This window comes from Dama dama, chromosome 23 (genome assembly GCF_033118175.1).
Source record: "Dama dama isolate Ldn47 chromosome 23, ASM3311817v1, whole genome shotgun sequence".
Lineage (NCBI taxonomy): Eukaryota > Metazoa > Chordata > Mammalia > Artiodactyla > Cervidae > Dama > Dama dama.
This window is the reverse complement of record NC_083703.1, coordinates 61,525,084-61,545,711: the sequence shown is the minus strand read 5'-3', so window position 1 is coordinate 61,545,711 and position 20,628 is coordinate 61,525,084. Positions and strand designations below refer to the sequence as shown.

General features: G+C 46.3%; 1 protein-coding gene across 1 annotated transcript in view; it reads right to left on the bottom strand.

Moving 5' to 3' along the window:
• TTLL9 (tubulin tyrosine ligase like 9) overlaps positions 1–20,628 on the bottom strand; it is a 46,865-nt gene that overhangs the window by 2,502 nt on the left and 23,735 nt on the right. Inside the window, exons 6-14 of the mRNA XM_061125683.1 lie at positions 19,674–19,742; positions 18,946–19,020; positions 17,716–17,806; positions 16,629–16,669; positions 15,697–15,784; positions 6,927–6,985; positions 5,972–6,168; positions 3,988–4,101; positions 2,694–2,818 (exon numbers count right to left, since the gene is read on the bottom strand). Coding sequence (XP_060981666.1) covers positions 2,694–2,818; positions 3,988–4,101; positions 5,972–6,168; positions 6,927–6,985; positions 15,697–15,784; positions 16,629–16,669; positions 17,716–17,806; positions 18,946–19,020; positions 19,674–19,742 — 859 coding nt within the window. The remainder of the gene's footprint in view (positions 1–2,693; positions 2,819–3,987; positions 4,102–5,971; positions 6,169–6,926; positions 6,986–15,696; positions 15,785–16,628; positions 16,670–17,715; positions 17,807–18,945; positions 19,021–19,673; positions 19,743–20,628) is intronic.

The following is a 20,628-nucleotide window of genomic DNA, read 5'->3' as shown; positions in this document are numbered from 1 at the left end:
TCCACCCAGATACTCAACTGGAGAACCACTGTTCTGAGTCTTTGCTGCTTAAACATGGTGTGGGAACCATCAGCATTGACACCTGAAGGGGATTGTCAGCAAAGGTGGCCGCGACAGTCCTCTTGGTCCTCTATGGGCCTCCCTGCCAAGTGTGCTGCTCCTCCCATCAAGAGGGGGAGTCTATTTCCTTGCCCCCTGAATCTGGGCTGGACAGGCTCTGGCTAACGGACTGTTGCAGACATGGGATTTCTGAGCCTAGGCCTCAAGAGGCTTCACTGTCTTCTCTCTCCTCTTGGAACCCTGAGACTACTGTGTGAACAAGTGGCCGCCCGTCTCAACCACCGCACATGTGAATGAAGCTATCCTAGGCCACTGTGTCTCAGCAAATCTGCTAGGTGCCTGCACCCCTGTGAGAGACCCCGAGCCACACCTAAAGAATCATAAGCAAATACGATAGTCGTTTCAAGCTGCAAAGGTTCAAGAGAACTTGTTACACAACAGTAGTTAACTATTAGGAGGCTTTTAGGTGTGCAGACTCTTAGCCCTCTTCTTCCAGACCTACTGAATCAGAACAGCATTTTAACAAGATTCCCAGGTGATTGTCTGTACAGCTTGAAAGCATTGTATAGTCATCCTCCAACAACGCCATGTGGCAGGCACTAGGGGTCTGCTGTGGGAGAACCATTCACAAACTGCCTCTCCTTTGCCTTCCTCAAAGCAAACTACTTAGTGCTTGACTTCCCTGCCTTCCTTGCAGCTGAGGTGCCATGTGACCCAGCTCTAGTTGGTGAGATGTCAGCAGAGTTAACTGCTTTCCTTTTGGAATAGTCAAAGCTTGAAGGAAAGGCTTTGGCCCTTGGGCCTGCCTGGGATAAGGACACAGTGTCTGGAGTTGGAGCAGCCGTGAGGCAACAAGCAAGAGCATCAAGGCTAACAGGCTGAGTGTGGTAAAGAAGAAAGAAGAAAGACCTGGGTCCTTGGTGGACTGTGCAACTGTCATTTATGGCCTGCCCCATGACGTCTGGTGACTCAAGACAAGTCAGTTCCTCTCTGGGTAACTGTTAGTTTGTTAGTTGTTTGGAGCCAAACCCAATCCTAAATCATACCAAACCCTAAAAGATACTCAAAACTCTTCACCAAAAAAGAAGGAAGAAAAATGCCACAAACAGAAAGGAAAATGACAAACTCATTTTGTTTGAATGGAAATATTCAAACAAAAGGAAAATAATTTACAGTAAGTTTGACAGAGGGAAAATATCCTCAATATATTAATATCCAAGGCCTTTACAAATTTAGAAAAATGGAAGCCCACTGGGGAAAAAAAAATAAGTATGGACAGCTTACAAAAGAACAACTGCAAATTTTAAATCTGAAGCCTCAGACATAATCAATGGAATGCATAGAAAACAAGTAAATATTTTTACCTATGAAGTTGGCAGGGGTTTTTTTGTTGTTGCTGCTGCTGCTGTTTTAAATTCAGAGCTCACAAATTTGTGTAATCTTTCTAAGAAAGCAATTTGACTGTAATAAGTCCATCTTTTTAACCCAGTAGTTCTATTCCTAGGAATCTGTCCTAAAAAAATTAGCCAGTTTCAGTTGAACTTTATTTGAGAGGATGTCCTCACAGCATTATTTATAAAAGTGAAAAACTGGAGTCATGCCAAATGCTCAATTATGTGAAATTGGTTTCATAAATTTGGGGATGTTTTGCAGCTGTATGGTAATTTTGTTTCTAATTTTGCCAAGGGACAAGTGCTAGCAGCCTAGCTTTCCAGTTTTGAAGTTGGACAGATTGGGTTCAAGGCCTCTCTCATCACTATGACCAAGACCGTTGGCGAGTGAGACATCTGGAGACCCTTTCCACATCTGTAAAATAATCAAGGCTGCCTAAAAGTGAAATGAGATAATAGTCTGGTCCTGGCCATAGTGTGTTTCCAAAAGAGAGTGAGTGAAGGTTGCTCAGTCATGTCTGACTTTAGTCCATGGAATCTTCAGGCCAGAATACTGGAGGTGGATAGCCTTTCCCTTTTCCAGGGGATCTTCCCAACCCAGGGATTGATCCCAGGTCTCCTGCATTGCAGGTGGATTCTTTACCAGCTGAGCCATCAGGGAAGCCCAAAAGAGAGGCTCTTACTAATGTTATTGAATGAGCTGGAAAATGCTATGCGGAAAAGTTAGACTCAAAGCTTCAGCCCAATGCCAATTTTGTAAGAAAAAAATATGAATATATGCATTTTTGTAAAATTGGAAGGAAATACACCAGATTGTTAAAGACGGTTATGTTTGGATGATTTTTTTCGTTTCTTTCTTTAGTTTTCAAATATTCTACGAGTGTGAATAATTTTTATAGTCAGGGAAATTTTTCACTTTTTAAAAGCCAAGTTTAAGGTCAAGCCCTGAAGTCCTTAGTTTCTCTTAGCAACATATCGTGTTTTTTGTTTATTGTCACCTAAGCTTTTTGAAATCTGCCTCATAACAGATTAATAATATCTTTCACCACGTGCCGTGCAGTATTCTAGGCACATGTTGAGATTGAAATTATTGAATCTCTGTTTTACAGATGAGGAACAGAGAGGTTAAGTCCCTTGCCCAAGGTCACACAGCTGGTAAATTTTGGATCAAATTAAAACAGTCTAACCACCATGGCAAGTTGCCACCTCCCATGTGCCCACTCCCCACCTGGCCCCACATACCGAGATGTGTGTTGGTTACAAAGTTCCCCATCCCCGACGGGTCAGGACCCCCCTCTTCTCTGCTGACAGGGCCATCGTTCCACATGAGGTCAAAGCCTCCTACTCGCTTCTCCCTTCCTGTGAGCCTGGGCAAGCAAGATATACAAAAGGGTTAATGAAGGTGCACCTGGTGGGACCCTAAGACTCAAGCCACGCCCTGAGCCCTCTGGGCACCCTACTGATGTCCACCCTGTCAGAGTACCTTTTGTCCATCCAAAGTGGGGGATGACCTCAGGGAGTCATCCCCCATTTGTCCCCAGGTTTCCACAGTTGGCCCCAGTAACATGCTTTCCGGTTTAAAGTCTGCTGTCCTTCCCAGACCAGACTCCATGAAGGCAGGGACTAGGCCTGTCATGTCCTTTATTTACTGTGTCCCCAGTGTTTAGCACAAGGCCTGGCACATAGGAGGGCCTCAAATGATTGTTGAAAGAATAAGTGATGATGGATAGGGGCAGTGGACACCTGCGGTTCTTCCTGCTCAGCATCCATTTCACTTCTTTTAGCCTTTGGATACCTGGGTTTTCCTTTTTGAAAACCAGGCCTCACTCTGTCACTCTCATGGTTCAAGTGGGGTTGACCCCAACCCCTGGGAGTGGGCACAAGCCCTAGGCTTGGTCAGTCAGAGTCCCAGTGATTGATTCAGGGATGGGCATGTGACTCAGCCCTCAAACTTTTGCTGGAATAACTGGGGAGAAACTAACACAGAGGAAAGAGATGAGAGAGAGGAAAGTGAGAACAGACAAACCAGCCAGTGCTGTCTGAGCCATTCCTAAGGTCAAACCCTGGATCTTTCTATTATATATACATCGTTATATCAATAAATAGCCTCTTATTGAGTACTTACTGTGAGTTAGACATGTTACAATAAATTACCTTGGTAAATTAATCTAACAACCCTGAGAGTTAGATATGAAATCTCCCATTTTACAGATGAGGACACTGAGGTTCAGAGAGGAGAAGTGACTGGGTCAGGGTCTCACAGTCAGGAAAGGTTGAGGAAATCCTGTGGGTCTGAGTCTCAGAAAGCTGTAGTTGACCTTGCTCTGCTGGGTCAGGGCCAAGTCCTTGGGCCGGGACCTGATCCTGTGTGAACATCGCAGTTTCCCCATCTGTGGAATGGTGGGGCGGGGCAGGGTGGAGGGGCCAGAGACATCTCTGAGGTCCTCTCAAGTTCCAGGGTTCCAAGTTCTCTCTCCTCGGTGGGAGCCCTGATGGTGAGGTACAGGGGTGTGTGAGCGAGGCTGCTCTCCCTCACCTGGCCTCCATGTCCACAACGTGCAGGGTGTCTTCCAGGAGGCAGGTCTTGAGCTCATAGTCCTCCTGGCTGCTGGCTGTCAGTGATGGAGACGCATTGACCTCCAGGAGCCACCTGGGGAGGGAAGGGAATAGAAAATTTTAAGGTTGCCTGGCCCCTGGAATTTCACAAGACTAGATGAGGTGCCTGGGCCCCACCCTCGATTCAACCAGGGCTGCTGTCTCTACATTTCCATCTGAAGAAAGTTTTCAGGGACTAAAACTTTTGAATAAACAACTGTCACACACTTGAAACCCCCACAGGGTCCAGGTGGTGACTTAAATGAAGCAAGCTGGTGGGGGTAAGAACAATTTTGTGTCTCATGCTTATTACTCCTTTGACTTCTTTCAGAAGAGCTGGAGTATGAGAGAAACTTTCCTAGTGAACATTTGTCTATAAATGGTAACCAGAGGTCTTCCCTCGTGGTCCAGTGGTTAAGAATCCACCTTCTAATGCAGGGGACATGGGTTCAGTCCCTAGTAGGGGAATTAAGATCCCACATGCATTCTTAATACCTTTTTTCAAACACTGATATTTGGAATTTCCAGAGTTTGTAACTAGGTATTTTTGTCTAGTACTAAAAGTTTAAAAATGTGTATTATCTGTAAAAACTTGATGTTGAAAAATATGTTAAAACATTACTGGCCAATTAAAAAAACAAGATCCCACATGCATGGGGGCAACTAGCCTGTATGCTGCAATGAAGCGCAGATGCAGCCAAATAAGTCAATAAAAATATTAAATAAAAGATGGTTTTTAAAAGATGGTAACCAGCCTGCCAGGTCAGGTGGGTAGGAAGTGGCAGGGAGGGGTAGGCCTGTGTTGGGCTGGGAAGAGCATTCTACCTCTGAAGGGGTGGCTGTTGCAGCTCAAGCAGAGTGTTGCACTGTGAGAACGTGAACCCAGAATTCTAAGACCCTCTGACTCTTCCAAAACATCCTGATGTTTGTGCAAACATCTTCCAGTTATGGGAGATGGTCGATGAAAATCAACCCAATGAAAAAAAACTCTCTGAAGGTCAAAGTGTCTGCAGGCCAAAAGCAGCCCAAGGGCTTCCAGCCTGTGACCTCTGGTTTTCTGCAACCCTGTTAGTTGACAGACAGGAATCTGGGGCACAGAGGGGAGCAGGCTCACCCAACAGGTCAGTGAGAGACTGGGGCCCCCTTTCCCTATCTTCTGCCTCCTCCCAAGCTCATTTCCCTCATCGGTGTTCACATTAATGCCTGTAGCACAGCTTGCATCCCAGAGGGCAAAGGAGAGAGACCTGCTGGTGCCTGGCCCTGGTTTCTCTTGAACTTGGGCCTGACTTAGGTCTTGCTCTAGGGCTCCTACTCCTGGCTCAGAAAGGCCCCCAAGAGCAATACAGTGACCCTAGGGAGGGGGCTGGGTCCAGGATCCATAGTGCTGGTGGAAGCTGCTCAGTCCAGGAACATGGACTCTGGGCCCAGCTCAGCCCTGGACTTACTGCATGATCTCAAGCTGCCTGGACAACCCCACTGGGCTTCTATGCCCTGCTATCTATCACCCGAGGGCCATCAGTGTGTTCCCTGACAGCTCGGGTGTTCAACCTCCTCGTGAGCACTGCAGGAAGGCACAAAGTTCTGGGAATTGACATGGTAACAGTACGCCCTTGCCCGGCCCTTTGCATCCTCAAAGCACAGAGAGGAAGTTTCTTGCCTGATGGGAGGGGAGGATCGCTGACTCAGCAGATGCTTGGGAAAGACCACAGTGTCGGGCCTGGGGCTCAATTCTTCCTCATAACATTCCTCTATGCACAGTGACTATTTTACAGACAGGCAAGCCAAGGCTCAGAGAAGGGAAGCATGCCCAGCTAGGAAGTGGCAGAGCTGAGCTCAAACCCAGGCAGCCTGGGTGCAGAGTGTGTAACACATCCCCCCTCCCCCTCAACCCCCATGTTCTCCAGGCCACCAACCCATCCACTTACGGCTTGAGGTCCTGGTCTATGAGGATGTCATAGCCGTACAGCTCAAAGCAGTGCTTGTCGCTGATGATCACCTTCTGCACGCTCTGCAGGCTTCTGATGAAGATGTTGTCCATGTCGCTGAAAAGCGTCTCTACTGCCTCGGGCCCATGCTTGGACGCCAGGTACTGCCGGAAGCGCTGCAGCATCCACTTGCAGCCCTGAGCCCCGCCACCAGGTTGGGAGAGGAAACTTCAATCAGCCCAGACCTGGCCAACCAGGACGGCCATTCGCCATCAGCACAGACCCTAGTCTTGGACAAGGGGACCCCAGCCCTGAGTCCTGTGATGAGCAGAACCCTTACAGGGCAGAGACTCTGCACTCCCAAGGAGGTATGGCCCACCCAGATCCTGGGCCTCTCTTTCTAGAGCACCGCCTGCCATCTGCTACCCCAGAAGTCTCTGCCCAAATGCCCTGCACCGGCCTCTTCCCTGGGCCTGCCCTTTGAGGACAGATTGCACTGACCATGTGGGTACCCCAAGACCCAGGGAGTCACCCACAGCTTGCTGTTTTGGGTGTGTGTGTGTTTGCAGGAGGCCCCCACAGGGTGGTGGAGAGCTGGGGACCAGCTCTTCCTGTGCGCTTCTGTTCTGGCTCTTAACTCTGAGACGTCTGAGTGTGCTAAATATGAGCCTGGTCTTCTGGCAGGTTATTAGGTAGGTAGGTAGTAGATAGATAGATAATATATCTGTCAAGGTAGGACGACACAACACATATTGTTACAGGGCATACTGGTTTGATTTGTAACTCTTAAACATTTAAACACGTGATCTGTGGGCCTCCATGTACGTGCTTACCCTGGGCCCTGAAAACAGGCAGTGACCTGACCTCTCTGGAGAACTCTGCTGGGCTCTCCCTCCTCAGCACTCCAGCCCAGTCCCAGAGGCCATATCCGAGGGCAGAAGCCCAGCTTCCTCACCTTCTTCGGGTGGTAGTCGGGAGATGTCTTTTGCACGGCGACATTGGTGAGGTGAACGTCTGGCAGAGGTTAGTGGTCAAGGGCCAGTGTGGATAAGAAGGGTAGCCCCCAGGGACCAAACTAGACCCTTGCTTGAGAATCTCTGAGGGAAGGTTACCAAACAGCCCAGAGCTCAGGTGTGTGGGTTTTGGAGTCAGATGGACTCAGGTCCAAATCACGCCTGCATCTGTCTTTACTGGCTGTGGGCTCCTGAGCAAGTCACTTACCCTCTCTGAGCCTGTTTCCCCCCTTATTAAATGCCAGTGCCTAGTAGTATGTTGACCTCCCAGGGTTATCTGAAAGATCAGATAAGATGCTGTGTAGAAGCACCTCTTACAGTGCTGGCATGGCTGATATTATTAGATTAGGATTGTCCCACTCTAGAGGAGAGAACCCTTTCTAATGAGTAGAGACACCAAATACAGAACAGCCTTCTCAGGACGTTCTGAGCTCTCTTCACTAGAGAGGTTCAGGCTGGGTGGCTGCTTTGTAGGAATATTGGAGAAATGACCCAGCATTGGGGTGGGGTCAAGATGGCCACCTTTGAAGTCCCAAACCCGAGAGTCTGCCTTTTGGTATTGTCACCATCACCGGTATTGTCATCACCGGTAACATCAGCAACATTTCAAAGCTTATAGAGCATGTTCACACACATCATCTCTTTTCCCCAAATCACTCCCATCTCACAGAAAGGCTAGAGAGACAGCCACTCAGCACACCCCATCCTCCCCCACATAGCTAAGTAGGATGGAATCCAAAACCTCACGAAGGGGCAAGACATAACCTTCTCCTGGACTTGTTGGTAAAACAGGCGGAGTCCTAGGACCAGGACCCTTCGCTGCAGTGCTTGCACCTGGACAAATATCTCCTCCTCAAGCGAAAATACAAAGAAACTATAAGGGACTAAAAAGAACTGCGTGCATGTGCAACTGGGGAAAATTATGGACAACAAGATACAAAGAGACCAGAGAGCCCTACTTCCACTTCTGAAGGGTGGGGAGCAAAAGCAGGAAGTCAGGAGCAAAAGCAAAGTACCGCACACAGCACCACCAAAGGGGTGGGCAAACCACCTAGGCCAAGCTTCCAGCTCGATCCCTGGACACACCCCTACCCTCACTCCATATAAATAACCAATTCCTCACACCTCGGTGAGCCCAGCTAGCAAGGGAACCTGTTATTTGTTCTTGTTCCCCGCTGCTGCAGCAGGGACCCCAATAAAACCTTCCTGTATTTCTTGCCTCTGGTCAATTTCTATTGATTGAGGTGGCCGAGAACCCTGGTCGGTAACATTGGACCGTTCACAGATGGGGAGGTAGAGCCTCCAGGTCACTGATCCAAGTCTGACTCCCCTAACACATATGTTTCTCCACATTTGTGGCACATCTGGCAGGATTGCAGCCTCTCCAGAGGAGGTGGGTATCCTCTCTAGCACCATTTTCCTAGAATGTCTTCTTTATAGCTCTTCAAAGACTTTTTGGTCATACTTGTCTGAGAGTTTTTCTGCCTTAATTTCAAAAGAATAAGCATATAACAAACCACTAAATAAGAAGAGAACCCTTACATTTTTGGTCAATTGATTTTCGAAAAGGGCACCAAGGCAGTTAAGTGAGTTAAGCATCATCTTGGGCTTCCCTAGTAGCTCAGTTGGTAAAGAATCCACCTGCAATGCAGGAGACCCCAGTTCGATTCCTGGGTTGGTAAGATCCCCTGGAGAAGGGAAAGGCTACCCACTTCAGTATTCTGGCCTGGACTGTATAGTCCATGGGGTTGCAAAGAGTCAGACATGACTGAGCAACGTTCACATCACTTCACTTCTCTTCAAGGATTATCTTTCCAACAAATGGGGTGAGGATGCCTGGATATCAGTGTGTTGAAGAGTGAAGTTATCATACTACAGGCAAAAAATTAACTCCAAACAGACCACACACCTAAATATAAGAACCAAAATTATAAAACTCTTAGAATAAAATTTAAGAATAAATCACTGTGACTTTGGGTTAGGCAGAGCTTCTTAGATGGGACAGCAAAAACACAGATGACAAAAGAAAAAGTAGATAAATTGGGCTTTATCAAAATTAGAAAATTTTATGTTTCAAAGGACACTATAAAGAAAGTGAAGCGCACAGAGGATTTTTAGGGCAGTGGAAATACTCTGTATAATACAATAATGATGGACACATGCCATTATACATTTGTCCAAACCCACAGAATGTACAACCTTAATATAAACTATGGACATGGGGTCATTGTGATGTATCAACACAGGGTCATCAATTCTAGCAAATGTAGCACTCTGGTGAGTGGTATTGATAATGGGGAGGCTGTGCACATGTTGGGGCAGGCGGTCTATGGGGAATCTCTACCTTCCTCTCAATTTTGCTGTGAACCTAAAACTGCTCTAAAAATAGTCCTTAAAAGAAAGATGACAACCCACAGAATGGGGGAAAATATTTGTAAATCACGTATCTGATAAGGGAGCAGTACTGAAAATACATCTAGAAACTTACAGCTCAAAAATAACAGAAAATCCAATGAGAAACTACGCAAAGACTCTGAGTAGAAGTTTTTGCAAAGATTTGCAAATGGCCCAGAAGCTCACGAATAACATTATTAGTCATCAAAGAAATGCACATCAAAACCACTTCACATCCACTAGGGTGGTTATAATTAAAAAGGACAGATAATAACAAGTGTTGGCGAGGATGTGGAGCAATTGGAACCCTCCTGCCATGCTGGTGGGAATGTAAAATTGTGCAATGCTTTGGAAAATAGTCTAATAGTTGTTCAAAAGGTTAAACACAGAATTACCATGTGACTAACAACTCAACACCTAGTATATGCCCAAGAGAAATAAAAACATATGTCCAAACAAAAACTTGTGCAGAAATGTTCACAGAAGTATTGTTAATAATAGCCAAAATGTGGAGACATAAAAGACAAAAAAAATAAAACTACTGATACATGGTACAACATGATGAACCTTGAAAACATTAGGCTTAATACAAGAAGTTAAGAGGACTTCCGTTGAAGTCCAACAGTTAGGACTCTGTGCTTCCACTACCTGGGGCTCAGTTCAGTCCCTAGTCAGGGAAGTAAGATCCCACAAGTTATGCAACACAGCCAAAAAAAAAGTAAGATACAAAAGGCTACATATTTTATGAATCTGTTTACATGAAATGTCTGGAAAAGACAAATGCATAGAGACGAAAGCGGTTGCATAGGGCTGGGAAGGGGGGTTGTAGGGAAGTGGGAAATGACAGATAATGAGTACTGGGTTTCTTTTGGAGTGAGTGAAAGTCACTCAGTCGTGTCCGACTCTTTGCGATCCATGGACTATGGAATTCTCCAGGCCAGAATAATGGATTGGGTAGCCTTTCCCTTCTCCAGGGGATTGTCCCAGCCCAGGGATCAGACCCAGGCCTCCTACATTGCAGGCGGATTCTTTACCAGCTGAACCATAAGGGAAGCCCAAGAATACTGGAGTGGGTAGCCTATCCCTTCTCTAGGGGATCTTCCCGACCCAGGAATCAAACCAGGGTCTCCTTCATTGCAGGCAGATTCTTTATCAGCTGAGCTATCAGGGAAGCCCTAGAAAAGCTCATTTTGGGGATGGTGAAACTGTTCTAAAGTTGATGGTGGTGATGTTTGTGTGAAGATGTAAGAAGTACTGAGTAGTATGATTTAACTGGGTGAACTGTGTGGTATGTGAACATACCGCAATAAAGTTATTATTTGAAAAACGGAAAAAGAGGATGTCCAGGCAAAGTGAGTTACTGGTTTTAAGAGGGGGAAAGTTGCTCCCTTTTGTTGGAAGAAGTGCTCACATTTCTCGGCACACTGTTCCTACCCTCAGGAAGGAGAAATCAGGGACTTCCCTAGTTTCTCGGAGCAGAGGCTACAAGAGGAGGGTGGGTCAGGTGATTTCCCAGCCTCCTCTCTCCACAATGGACCTGAAACCAGGTTCTAATGAATCAACTAGCTAAATGGTGAAGAGCAAGCAAACAACTGAAGCAATCCATAAAGAAGCAGAGCTGAGTGAGTAGCTGTGAAATGTTTCAAAGGGAAAATCTTTTCTTAGCTTAGAAACAACAATAGAAATCACAGAGGAAATCAGTGAATATAGTCAACTATGTGAGAAGGAAATCAATCAAACTGAAAAGGCAAAAATGACAAGCAAACACGACTAGAGAAAAGATTTGTGACAAAGATGACAGGCTAATGTTCTGTTGCGTGAAAATCACACATGAATTGTTAACAATAAACTTTTATGACCCTCATAGATAAACAGATAAAGGATATTAAAACCAAACCAAACAAAACAAAACAAAACTAGTAAAAGGCCATCTGGGAAAGTGCCCAAAGTTTCTAGTACTAAACGATACACAATTTTAAAGGAATGTAAATGGGGGGAAATGCAAATTGGAAGAGATGCAAATTCTAAGGCAAAAATCTGCTTCCCCAGCAAATCAGTTACATTTTTTTAAAACTTTTTTATTTGGAAAAGCTCAAAACCCACAGAATACTCGCAAGAATGATATAATGAATGACCATATATGCTTCACTTAGATGTGACAATTGTTTAGGAAATGTGTTTTGTAATCTGTTTAATTGTCCCCAGTGCTGGGGAGCTGGGGCTAAATGGACCTTGTCAATGGGAGGGTAAAAATATGAGGAAATCTGGAAAACAATCTGGCTGATTCCTTTGACCCAGTAGTTAAACCTCTGTGAGGCCATATAAAGGAAAAAAATTTAATATAGTAAAAGATTTATGAAAAAAAAATGCTTCTTTACAGCATTGTCTGTCATAATAGGAAAGAAACTGACTACCTCCCAAATGTCTGCAGCAAGTACAATAGGATTAGTAAACCAGCGAGTCTACTCAGTGGAATACTTTGTAACTAATAAAAAATGTCTGTAAGGAAAATACTTAAATAAGGCTCAGTGAAAAAAGGTTATATTTATCTAGTGGGATTGTTGCAGGAAGGGGGACCCCTTCCAGGGCCCGAAACTGAGCTCTTGTCTAGCACTTGGAAATGAATTGTCCGAGGAGACACATGGGCTGACAAGGCAAGAGATTTTATTGGGAAAGGACTCCCAGGTGCAGAGCAGGAGGGTGAGGGAACTCAGGAGAACTGCTCTGTGGCTCCCAGTCTCGGGTTTTATGGTGATGGGATTAGTTTCCGGGTTGTCTTTAGCCAGTCATTCTGACTCAGAGTCCTTCCTGGTGGTCCATGCCTTGTTCAGCTAAGTTGGATGCCAGTGAGGATTCAGGGAGGTGGTTGGACATGTGGTGTCTCCTTTTGACCTTTCCTGAACTCTTCAGGTTGGAGGTGGCTTACAACAAAGGTCCGTCTGGTCAAGGCCATGGTTTTTCCAGTGGTCATGTATGGATGTGAGAGTTGGACTGTGAAGAAAGCTGAGTGCCGAAAAATTGATGCTTTTGAACTATGGTGTTGGAGAGGACTCTTGAGAGTTCCTTGGACTGCAAGGAGATCCAACCAATCCATCCTAAAGGAGATCAGTCCTGGGTGTTCATTGGAAGGACTGATGCTGAAGCTGAAACTCCAGTACTTGGCCACTTCATGCGAAGAGCTGACTCATTGGAAAGGACCCTGATACTTGGAGGGATTGAGGGCAGGAGGAGGAGGGGACGACAGAGGATGAGATGGCTGGATGGCATCACTGACTCGATGGGCATGAGTTTGAGTAAACTCCGGGAGTTGGTGATGGACAGGGAGGCGTGGTATGCTGTGATTCATGGGGTCGCAAAGAGTCGGACACGACTGAGCGACTGAACTGAACTGAACTGAACTATAAGTTCTGTGTTCCTTACCTCCTGTCGTAAAATGCAAATTGTTACTATGGTGCCTAGCCAGGGTGGGCGGTTTCAGTCAGTGTGCTTCCCCTAACAGGATCACTCATATATAAAAGGGTAAGCAACAACAAAAATTTCAGAGGAAATACATCAAAAAGGTTATTTCTAGTGTGACTAGAAAAGGTTTCTCTTCCTCCCTCCTCCTTTTTGTACATTTCTCCTGGATTTTCCCATTTGTCTTCAAAGAGCTGTACTTTTATTATGAAGGCTATATCTTCTAAATGTTTTATTATCTTTATTATTAAAGTAATGCATATCAGTTGCAAGAATAGTTCATAATATAGAGAAATGTTAAAGTTAAAAATAAATGTTTCTTGACCTGATTTTAATCCTCTAAAATTTTTTAAAGTTAATAGATTTGTGAACCTCCTTTCATACTTTCTTCCAAACAAAAACGTAAAAGCAAAAAATGGGATTGTAAACACATCCCAGTTCTACACACACATGTTGTTTCCACCTCACATTCTATCGTAGACAACTTTTTTCCCCCTGGCCGCACTGCAAGGCTTGTGGGATGCTGGTGGGATATTAGTTCCCCCACCAGGGATCGAACTCTGGTCATCAGCAGTGAAAGCACTGAGTCTTAAACACTGGACCACTAGGGAATTCCTGTAGTTACCTTTCCATAACATTTCAGCCACCTCACTGTATTCAACAGCTACACAGGATCATGGAAATGCTTTATCATTCATTTTACCATCTCTCTATGGTGGATTAAACTGTTTCTGCTTGTTCACTATTAGAGTGTTGAGGTGAATATTTTTTCATTATGAGTATGTGTATCTGATTTATGTATTTGAATAATTGTGTGTAAATTATATATATAATATGTGTATTTATTTAAAGTCAGCTAAATAATTTTATATATTAATATTATTATTTTGCAATCCAAAGTTGCTTTATTATTTTAAAAGTTGGTGTGTAATATCTGAAGAAAATAAGGCAAAATATTAATAACTGCTAAATCTGGATGGTAGAGGCATAGATTTGTTACAGCATTTCCTGCAGTTTTCTATATAATTTAAACATTTCAATATTTAAAAATTAAAAACAATTAAACAAAGGGATGAAAATTATGTGTATTCACTCACTGTGAAAACAGCAAAGCCTTGTTAAACAGAAACTAGCCGTGGGAAAGGCCTCAATTTAATAATGCTCTATGGTGCCTAGAGATAAACAAACATTTTAAAATGAGGGCAGGAGGACCAATAACGTGTACTGAGTAGTCACTCTGGGTTAGGCACTGTCTAAATGCTTTACATGTATCGTTTAACTTTATTTTTAGGTTTTTTTTTTTCCCTTGGCCACATGGCATGTGCGATCTTAGTTCCCTGGGATCGAACCTGTGACCTCCACAGTGGAAGCATGGAGTCCTAACCACTGAACTACTAGGAAGTCCCTCATCTAACCGTAATAAGAAATGAGGTGGCAAAAAATGAACCTAAAATAAATTCGATGAGTTGCATATGACGAATTCTTGTTAGCATCACAAAATAAGACATACTGGAAATGCTGAAGTTGGCTAAATAGAAAGAAACAAATTGTAGAAAATACTCAGGAAGGCCTAAGCCCTTCTGACATTCAGGGAATGCAAATGTATTACCTTGGACAGACACTTAATTGAATGATGAGATTAAGGCAGAGCATGTGAATTGGCTAAAAGCATTAGCTGGATTGCTCAAGCCAGAAGCTTGGCAGCATCACTTGCTGCTACCACCTCTCCCATATGAAGGTAATCTAGTCCTGCTGGTTTATCTCCTAAATATTTATTTATTGATCATTTACCCCTTTTCCTCTGATGCTCATGTCTAAAAGTCTTAAAAACAATGTTTGCTCTTTTTATTTTGACCAGATAATACACTCACATAGTTCAAAAGTCAAAAGTATAAAAATGTATATAAGGAATATCTCCTCCCCCTAACCCCAACACTGTCCCCTCCCATTCATTTCTCCTCCAAGTCAAATTCTGTTTCTAGTTTCTTGTCTATCCTTCTAGAGATGTTTATGCACAGATAAAAATATATACAGAGATATACATTTTAACATGAATGGAAGCGTCCTTTCCACAGAGTTCTACACTTAGTTTTTTTTCCAATTAACAATACCTCTTGGAGATTATTTCATCAGTACATAAAGCACCTCCCCTGGTTCCTTTTTACCAGCTGGATAGTATTCTGTTGTATAAATGAGCCATTCATTCAGTTATTTCCTATTATTATTTTTTGCTCTCACAACAAGGCTATGCAGTGGATAACATTTAAACCTCTCTTTTCCTATCCTATATTGTGAGTGTACCTGTAGGATAAATTCCCAGAAGGGAATTGCTGTGTCTGTGCATTTGTTTTTTGATAGAGATTTGCCAGATTGCCGCCTAAGCAGTTGTACAGTTGACACTTCACCAGCAATGTATATACTCCCCTAGCCTTGCCAATCCAGCATGTTATCAAAATTTTCATATCTGCCAATTTGGTGAAAAAGGCACTGTATTCGAGTGAATGAGTGAGTCAGTGACTAGGCACATAAAGCGATGTGAACATTTTCCAAAGGGGCTCAACAAGTCCAATCCTATGAATCGAATCAATGTGAAATGACGATCAAGCAGGGAAGCTTTGGGTGAGTTGCTCTGAACATAGCAGGGCTGTTTCCCTCAGGTCACCAGGGGATCCCCCATCCCCTCAAGACTGTAAGTTCCCCGAGGGAAGGGACCAGGGCTGTTTTGTTCACTGCTGTATCTCCTATGCCCTGATCGGAGTTTGACATCTGTGGAATGAATGAGTTATCTCAGGACCAGCCAGAGTTCGGGAAAGGCAGGGTGCCTGGAGGATGCTGGGGGCAGGTGGGGGAATCCTAGGATACACTGGTCATCAATGCTGTTCAGTGTGAAGCGGGTGTTGGAGAATCGGGCGAAGCCATCCCGGTACAGCCAGGCCCGCAGCGGGATGTACTATGGGGGAGGTAGGAATGGAGAGAGAGAAAAGGGAAGGAGGATCAATTCCAGCACTTTCACACCTCCTGGCTTTTGCACCTGCTGTTTCCTCCACCTGAAATGCTCTGCCTTCTTTCCCACATCATCCTGCAAGAATCTGCTCAAACATCAGCCTTCTCTGGTTCGATCCCCTCCTTCCTGGGCGTAGGAGTGGGGATGGAGGGATGCAGAAGGGAACAAAATCAATGGGCCTTTCCTCTGCTCCACCATCACATGTGACACCCGCCAGACGGTGAACTCCAGGAGGGCAGGGGCCGAGCCTGTCTTAGACACTCCGATATCCTATGCCCAGCATATTGTACCATGAAGGTTTACGTGTTTGTCGAATGCATAGGTGGAGGGAGTATAGCAGCTCTTTGGTTAAGAGAGTCGGTTGTCAGGATCCGAATCCCTGCTCTGCCACTCACAGTTGTGTGACCTTGAGCAAGTCGCTCAACCTGTCTGATCTATCTGCTTATCTGTAAAATGAAGCAAACAAAAGAACCTACCTCCCTGGTTAATTAGAAGGACTGAAAGAAAGAAAATCTGCTAAATACTGGGCCTGGTACTTAGTAGCTGCTCAATAAATGTTGGCTGTGGTTACCAGGGATGACTGAACGAACAGAGAAGGAAGGCAGAGACGATCCAGATACTGGGGCCTCTGAGATGGAGAAGCTTATATCCATTGATCACCCCCTGGGCTCTCCCAGGCAGGAAAAACCAGACAGCTCACACGGGTACCCCCAGAATGGCTTCTGCCCTGTCCCCTGGGCCAGCTGCCCCTCCCCCGCCCCGGAGAAGAGCACCTGTCTTGGTCACTCACCGACATCACCAGCACGTAGACACGCAGGTCAAACTTGCGGCCTGTCAAGCAAGGGGAGAATGAATTGGCATAACGAATACCGATGGTGTGTCCAGCACCAGGCTAGGTTTGGGAGAGATGGCAGTGGACAGGCCGATGTGAATCCCAATAAAACCACAGGAGGTGCCAGGTGCCTGCGGAGCCCAGAGTGGGTGGGGCCTTCGGGCGGGAGGTGCTGCCTGAACAGAGGCCCAGAGGGGACAAAGGGGGCTTGTCCAAGGGCAGAGTGCAAGGAGATGAGGTCAGTGAGGTCAGCAGGGGCCAGGCTGTGTGCGGTTTTTGGGTCTTGTTCCAGCAACCATGGGAAGCCGCTGAGGGGTGTCTGACCCCTCTGGGGACTGTGTGTGGAGTGGAGCAAAGGGGACCAGAGCTGTGGGCATCAGTGAGGAGGGAGAGGGCAGTGGCCAGAACTGGGTATGGACATGGCCAGCTAGGAAATTTAAGAGCTGCGTGGAGGCTTGATGAAGAACCGGATGTGGGAGGAGAAGAAAGAGACATTTCCAGAATAGTCTCCACCTTCTGGCTTGGGGGGTGGTCAGTTCTGTCCCCAGGTAGGGAGACTGAGGGGTGAGCCAGATGGTAAGGGGAGGACAAGGCTAGATTTTAATCTTGTTGGGTTCGAGCTGCTGAGAGATGCTCTCAAGGGGATGTCACAGAGTGTGGGACATCAGGGTCTGTGGTGTGGGGCAAGGTCTTAGCCGGAGAGAGAAATCTGGGGGTCACAGGATCTGGGTGGTGATTAAAGTCATGAGAGAAGATGGGGGTCACTGGGATAGGGAGGGGCGGAGGAGAGACCCACAAACGTCCCCGAGGAAGGACAATGTCTGAGGAAGTGAGAGGAGGCAAGTGATATTAATGCTATTCCATGGGGCCCCTTCAGAGCACTGGCCCCTCTCGGTCAAGACCCTGCAGGACGGGGCTCCATCTTTGCATCTCATCATGCCTGGCGGCAGGCTGAGCCCATGACTGGCTGCAAATCCAGGCTTGTTGACTGACTAACCGACCGACAATGCTGTAGAAGGGCAGAGAGCAGAGACGGCCATCTCACCTCCTATCAAGTACGGATTTTCAATGTAACGCTGAGCTACATAGTTCTCCACGGGAATTTCATCTTTCTGGTCATCAGAACTTCTTGTGTCCTAGTTGTAATAATAATTGTTATTAACATTTTGCGGGGGGAGCATTTCCTGTGTAAGAGGCCTTGTGTTAGGCACTCTACTTTGGGTATATGATCTGATCCTTAAATCAACCCTGTCAGGAAAGTACTGATATTATCACCATTTTACAGATGAGAAACTGAAGCACAGACAGGGGCAGTGACTTGCTCAAGGTCACACAGCTAATGGGTGGTACAGCTGGGAAGTGGTCTCACACAGGCTGGGCCCAGAGCCTAGGCATTTAACATCCAAATCTGTGCTGTCCAATAGGGCAGCTACCAGTCACATGTGGCTATGTACATTTATATTTAAATTGATTAAAAGGAAATGATATTCCATGTGACAGTACAGATGAAACTTGGAGGCATCATGTTAAGTGAAAGAAGCCAGACCTAAAAGGACAAATCTTGTCTGATTCCACTTACACGAGGTGAGAGGAGTGAAATTCTTAGAGATAGAAAGTAGGAAGGGGGCTGTCAGGGGTTGGGGGCGGCAGGGCAGAAGAGAGTTAGTGTTTAATGGGTAAAAGTTTCAGCTGGGGAAGATGAAAAAGTTCTAGAAATGGAACACAGTTTGCACAAAACTATGAATGTACTTAATGCCATTGAATTGCACACTTAAATAAGGTTAAACTGAACATTTTTATGTATATTTTACCATAGTCAAAGAGGAAATAAAAGTCCAGCCTTTCAAGTTGCCCTAGCCTCATTTTCAGCGTCCGGATATTAACATGTCACTAGTGGTCAGGTCATCAGAGGGCACAAGCGTGCACCATTCCCCCGACTGGAGAAAGTCCCATTGGTGGTGTTGCTGCAGCACCATGCAGGCCTCCAAGGACATTCCTCTCCCTTCTCTTCCTGCTGATTCTTTGCAGCCAGCCCAACTCCGGCCTTTTCACCTCACCATCTGCAAAGCCCTTTCCCACCCATTGTCCCCTTCACAGTAACCCTGTGAGAAAACCGAGGCCCCGGGGCAAATGTTACATGCTTGGTGAGGTCATCTGGGCCCAAGGGCAGAATTGTCTACACCTACCATCACCCCCTCCCTGAAGATATGCTTCTCCATCAAAGCAGCCAGTTCTTCTCTTTCTGGGGTCCTGGGCCACCCCCACTTATACTCACATGGCTGCCAGAGGGGTTGACAGTGTTTCGGGCCGGCTGGGCCTCCAGGCTGGTGAGCTTCTTCCCAGCGGTGCCCTGACAGTTTCATGGGAGGAACAGGGACACACAGTGAGGAATGGCAATTCATTTATTGTTCCCCTGCTGCGAGCCTGCTGGCGCAGTAGGTGCGGGTTGTGACAGCCTGCTCCCGTCACCCAGCCTGCACCACTACCATCTCTCAGGTTCAGAGGGTCCAGCACTTTCCCCAAGGCCACAGAGCTGCTGAAGAGTGGGGACAGGGTTGGGACCAGCATTTCTGTTACACCGATTCCTGGACCAAGACAGGCTTGGGCTGGGGGCCAGGGAGAGGGCTGCCGCAGGCTTAGTCCAGGAGCCGGAGGAAGAATTAGCCAAACTCCCCCAGCCAGATGAGTCAGAGGCCCAGGAAAAGAGCGTACTGTTCTCTTAGACACACTAACTCATCGCATCTTCAGCGGGTACTATTACTATCCTGATTTATTGGGGGCATCAAGAAGTGAAATAACTTGCCCAAGCTCACAGCTAGGAAGTGGTAAGGTCAGGATTTGAACCCGGGCAATTTGACTCCAGAGACCCTGCACCCATGGGCAGGCCTGTGGGCAGAGCTCCTTTGCCAGCCCTCTGAGCACTGAGGGTGAGGAGGAGGGGCCCCAGATCCCTGCAAGGGGGCAAAGGAGGGTGTGGGGAGGAAGGGGGAGAGGAAAGCTCACCTTCTTCCAGTCCATGATGTCCTTCAGCCTCCGGAAGAGGAAGATGCCCTTCCCCTGTGACCGGGCTACCTGGGGTGGGGGTGAGGGTAGAAAGATTGGCTCTTAGCTCCATGTGGTTCCCTGTGGGCCCTTGGACCTGGGGCCCTTCCCCAGCATTTATCTGTCTCCAACTCCCTCGTGGGCCTCCCAGCTGTCCCCAGGGATTGGCCCAGCACAGCCTTGAAGGGGTTGGGACAGAGAAGGTGTTAAGCCAGGCGGGAGGGAGGGAGGGAAGTAGGGAGGAAAGTGAGAGACTTGGTTCACAAAGGCACACAATTGCATGAATAATACAAAGGAGCAGACAATTAAAAAGCCATTTCTAACAGTCCTGGGAACATATCATCCAATTCTTTTTTTGGAAATCAATTTGCCTTCCTAATTAGATTTTGCTTCAGCTAATACTGAAGTCAGTCTGCCTTTACTGAATCCTAGAATGGATAATTCAAAGCTTCAGAGTCTCAGGGTTGGGAGCATCTTTTTTTGGGGGGGGGTGGGGAGCATCTTTAACATCATGCAGAGCAGGAGGCACCAAAGACATTGCTCCCTCTGTGACATCCCTCTACAGGTCACCTGCCTGACCTTGCACATTCACAAAGGCAGGGAGCTCACTACCCTCCCCCACCCCTAGATAGCCCATTCCATGGCAGGATAGCTCTATCAAGCAGTCATCCAGAAGGTATACACTAGGTGTGCTTGGCTTTATGCTTTAGCAATAATCCAGACCTCATGGACTTTCACAGCTTAGTCTGTGTTGGGCTAAAATTCTGTCTGCCTGGTACTGGCCTCAAGGGCCTCCTAGAACAAATCTGACTCCTAGACCCCAGAAGAGCCCTTTTTAATTATTTGCAGCCATTGAGCAGGTGACCCAGAGTCGTTTTTCTCCAGCATAAATGCACCCAGCCTGTGCAAATTCTCA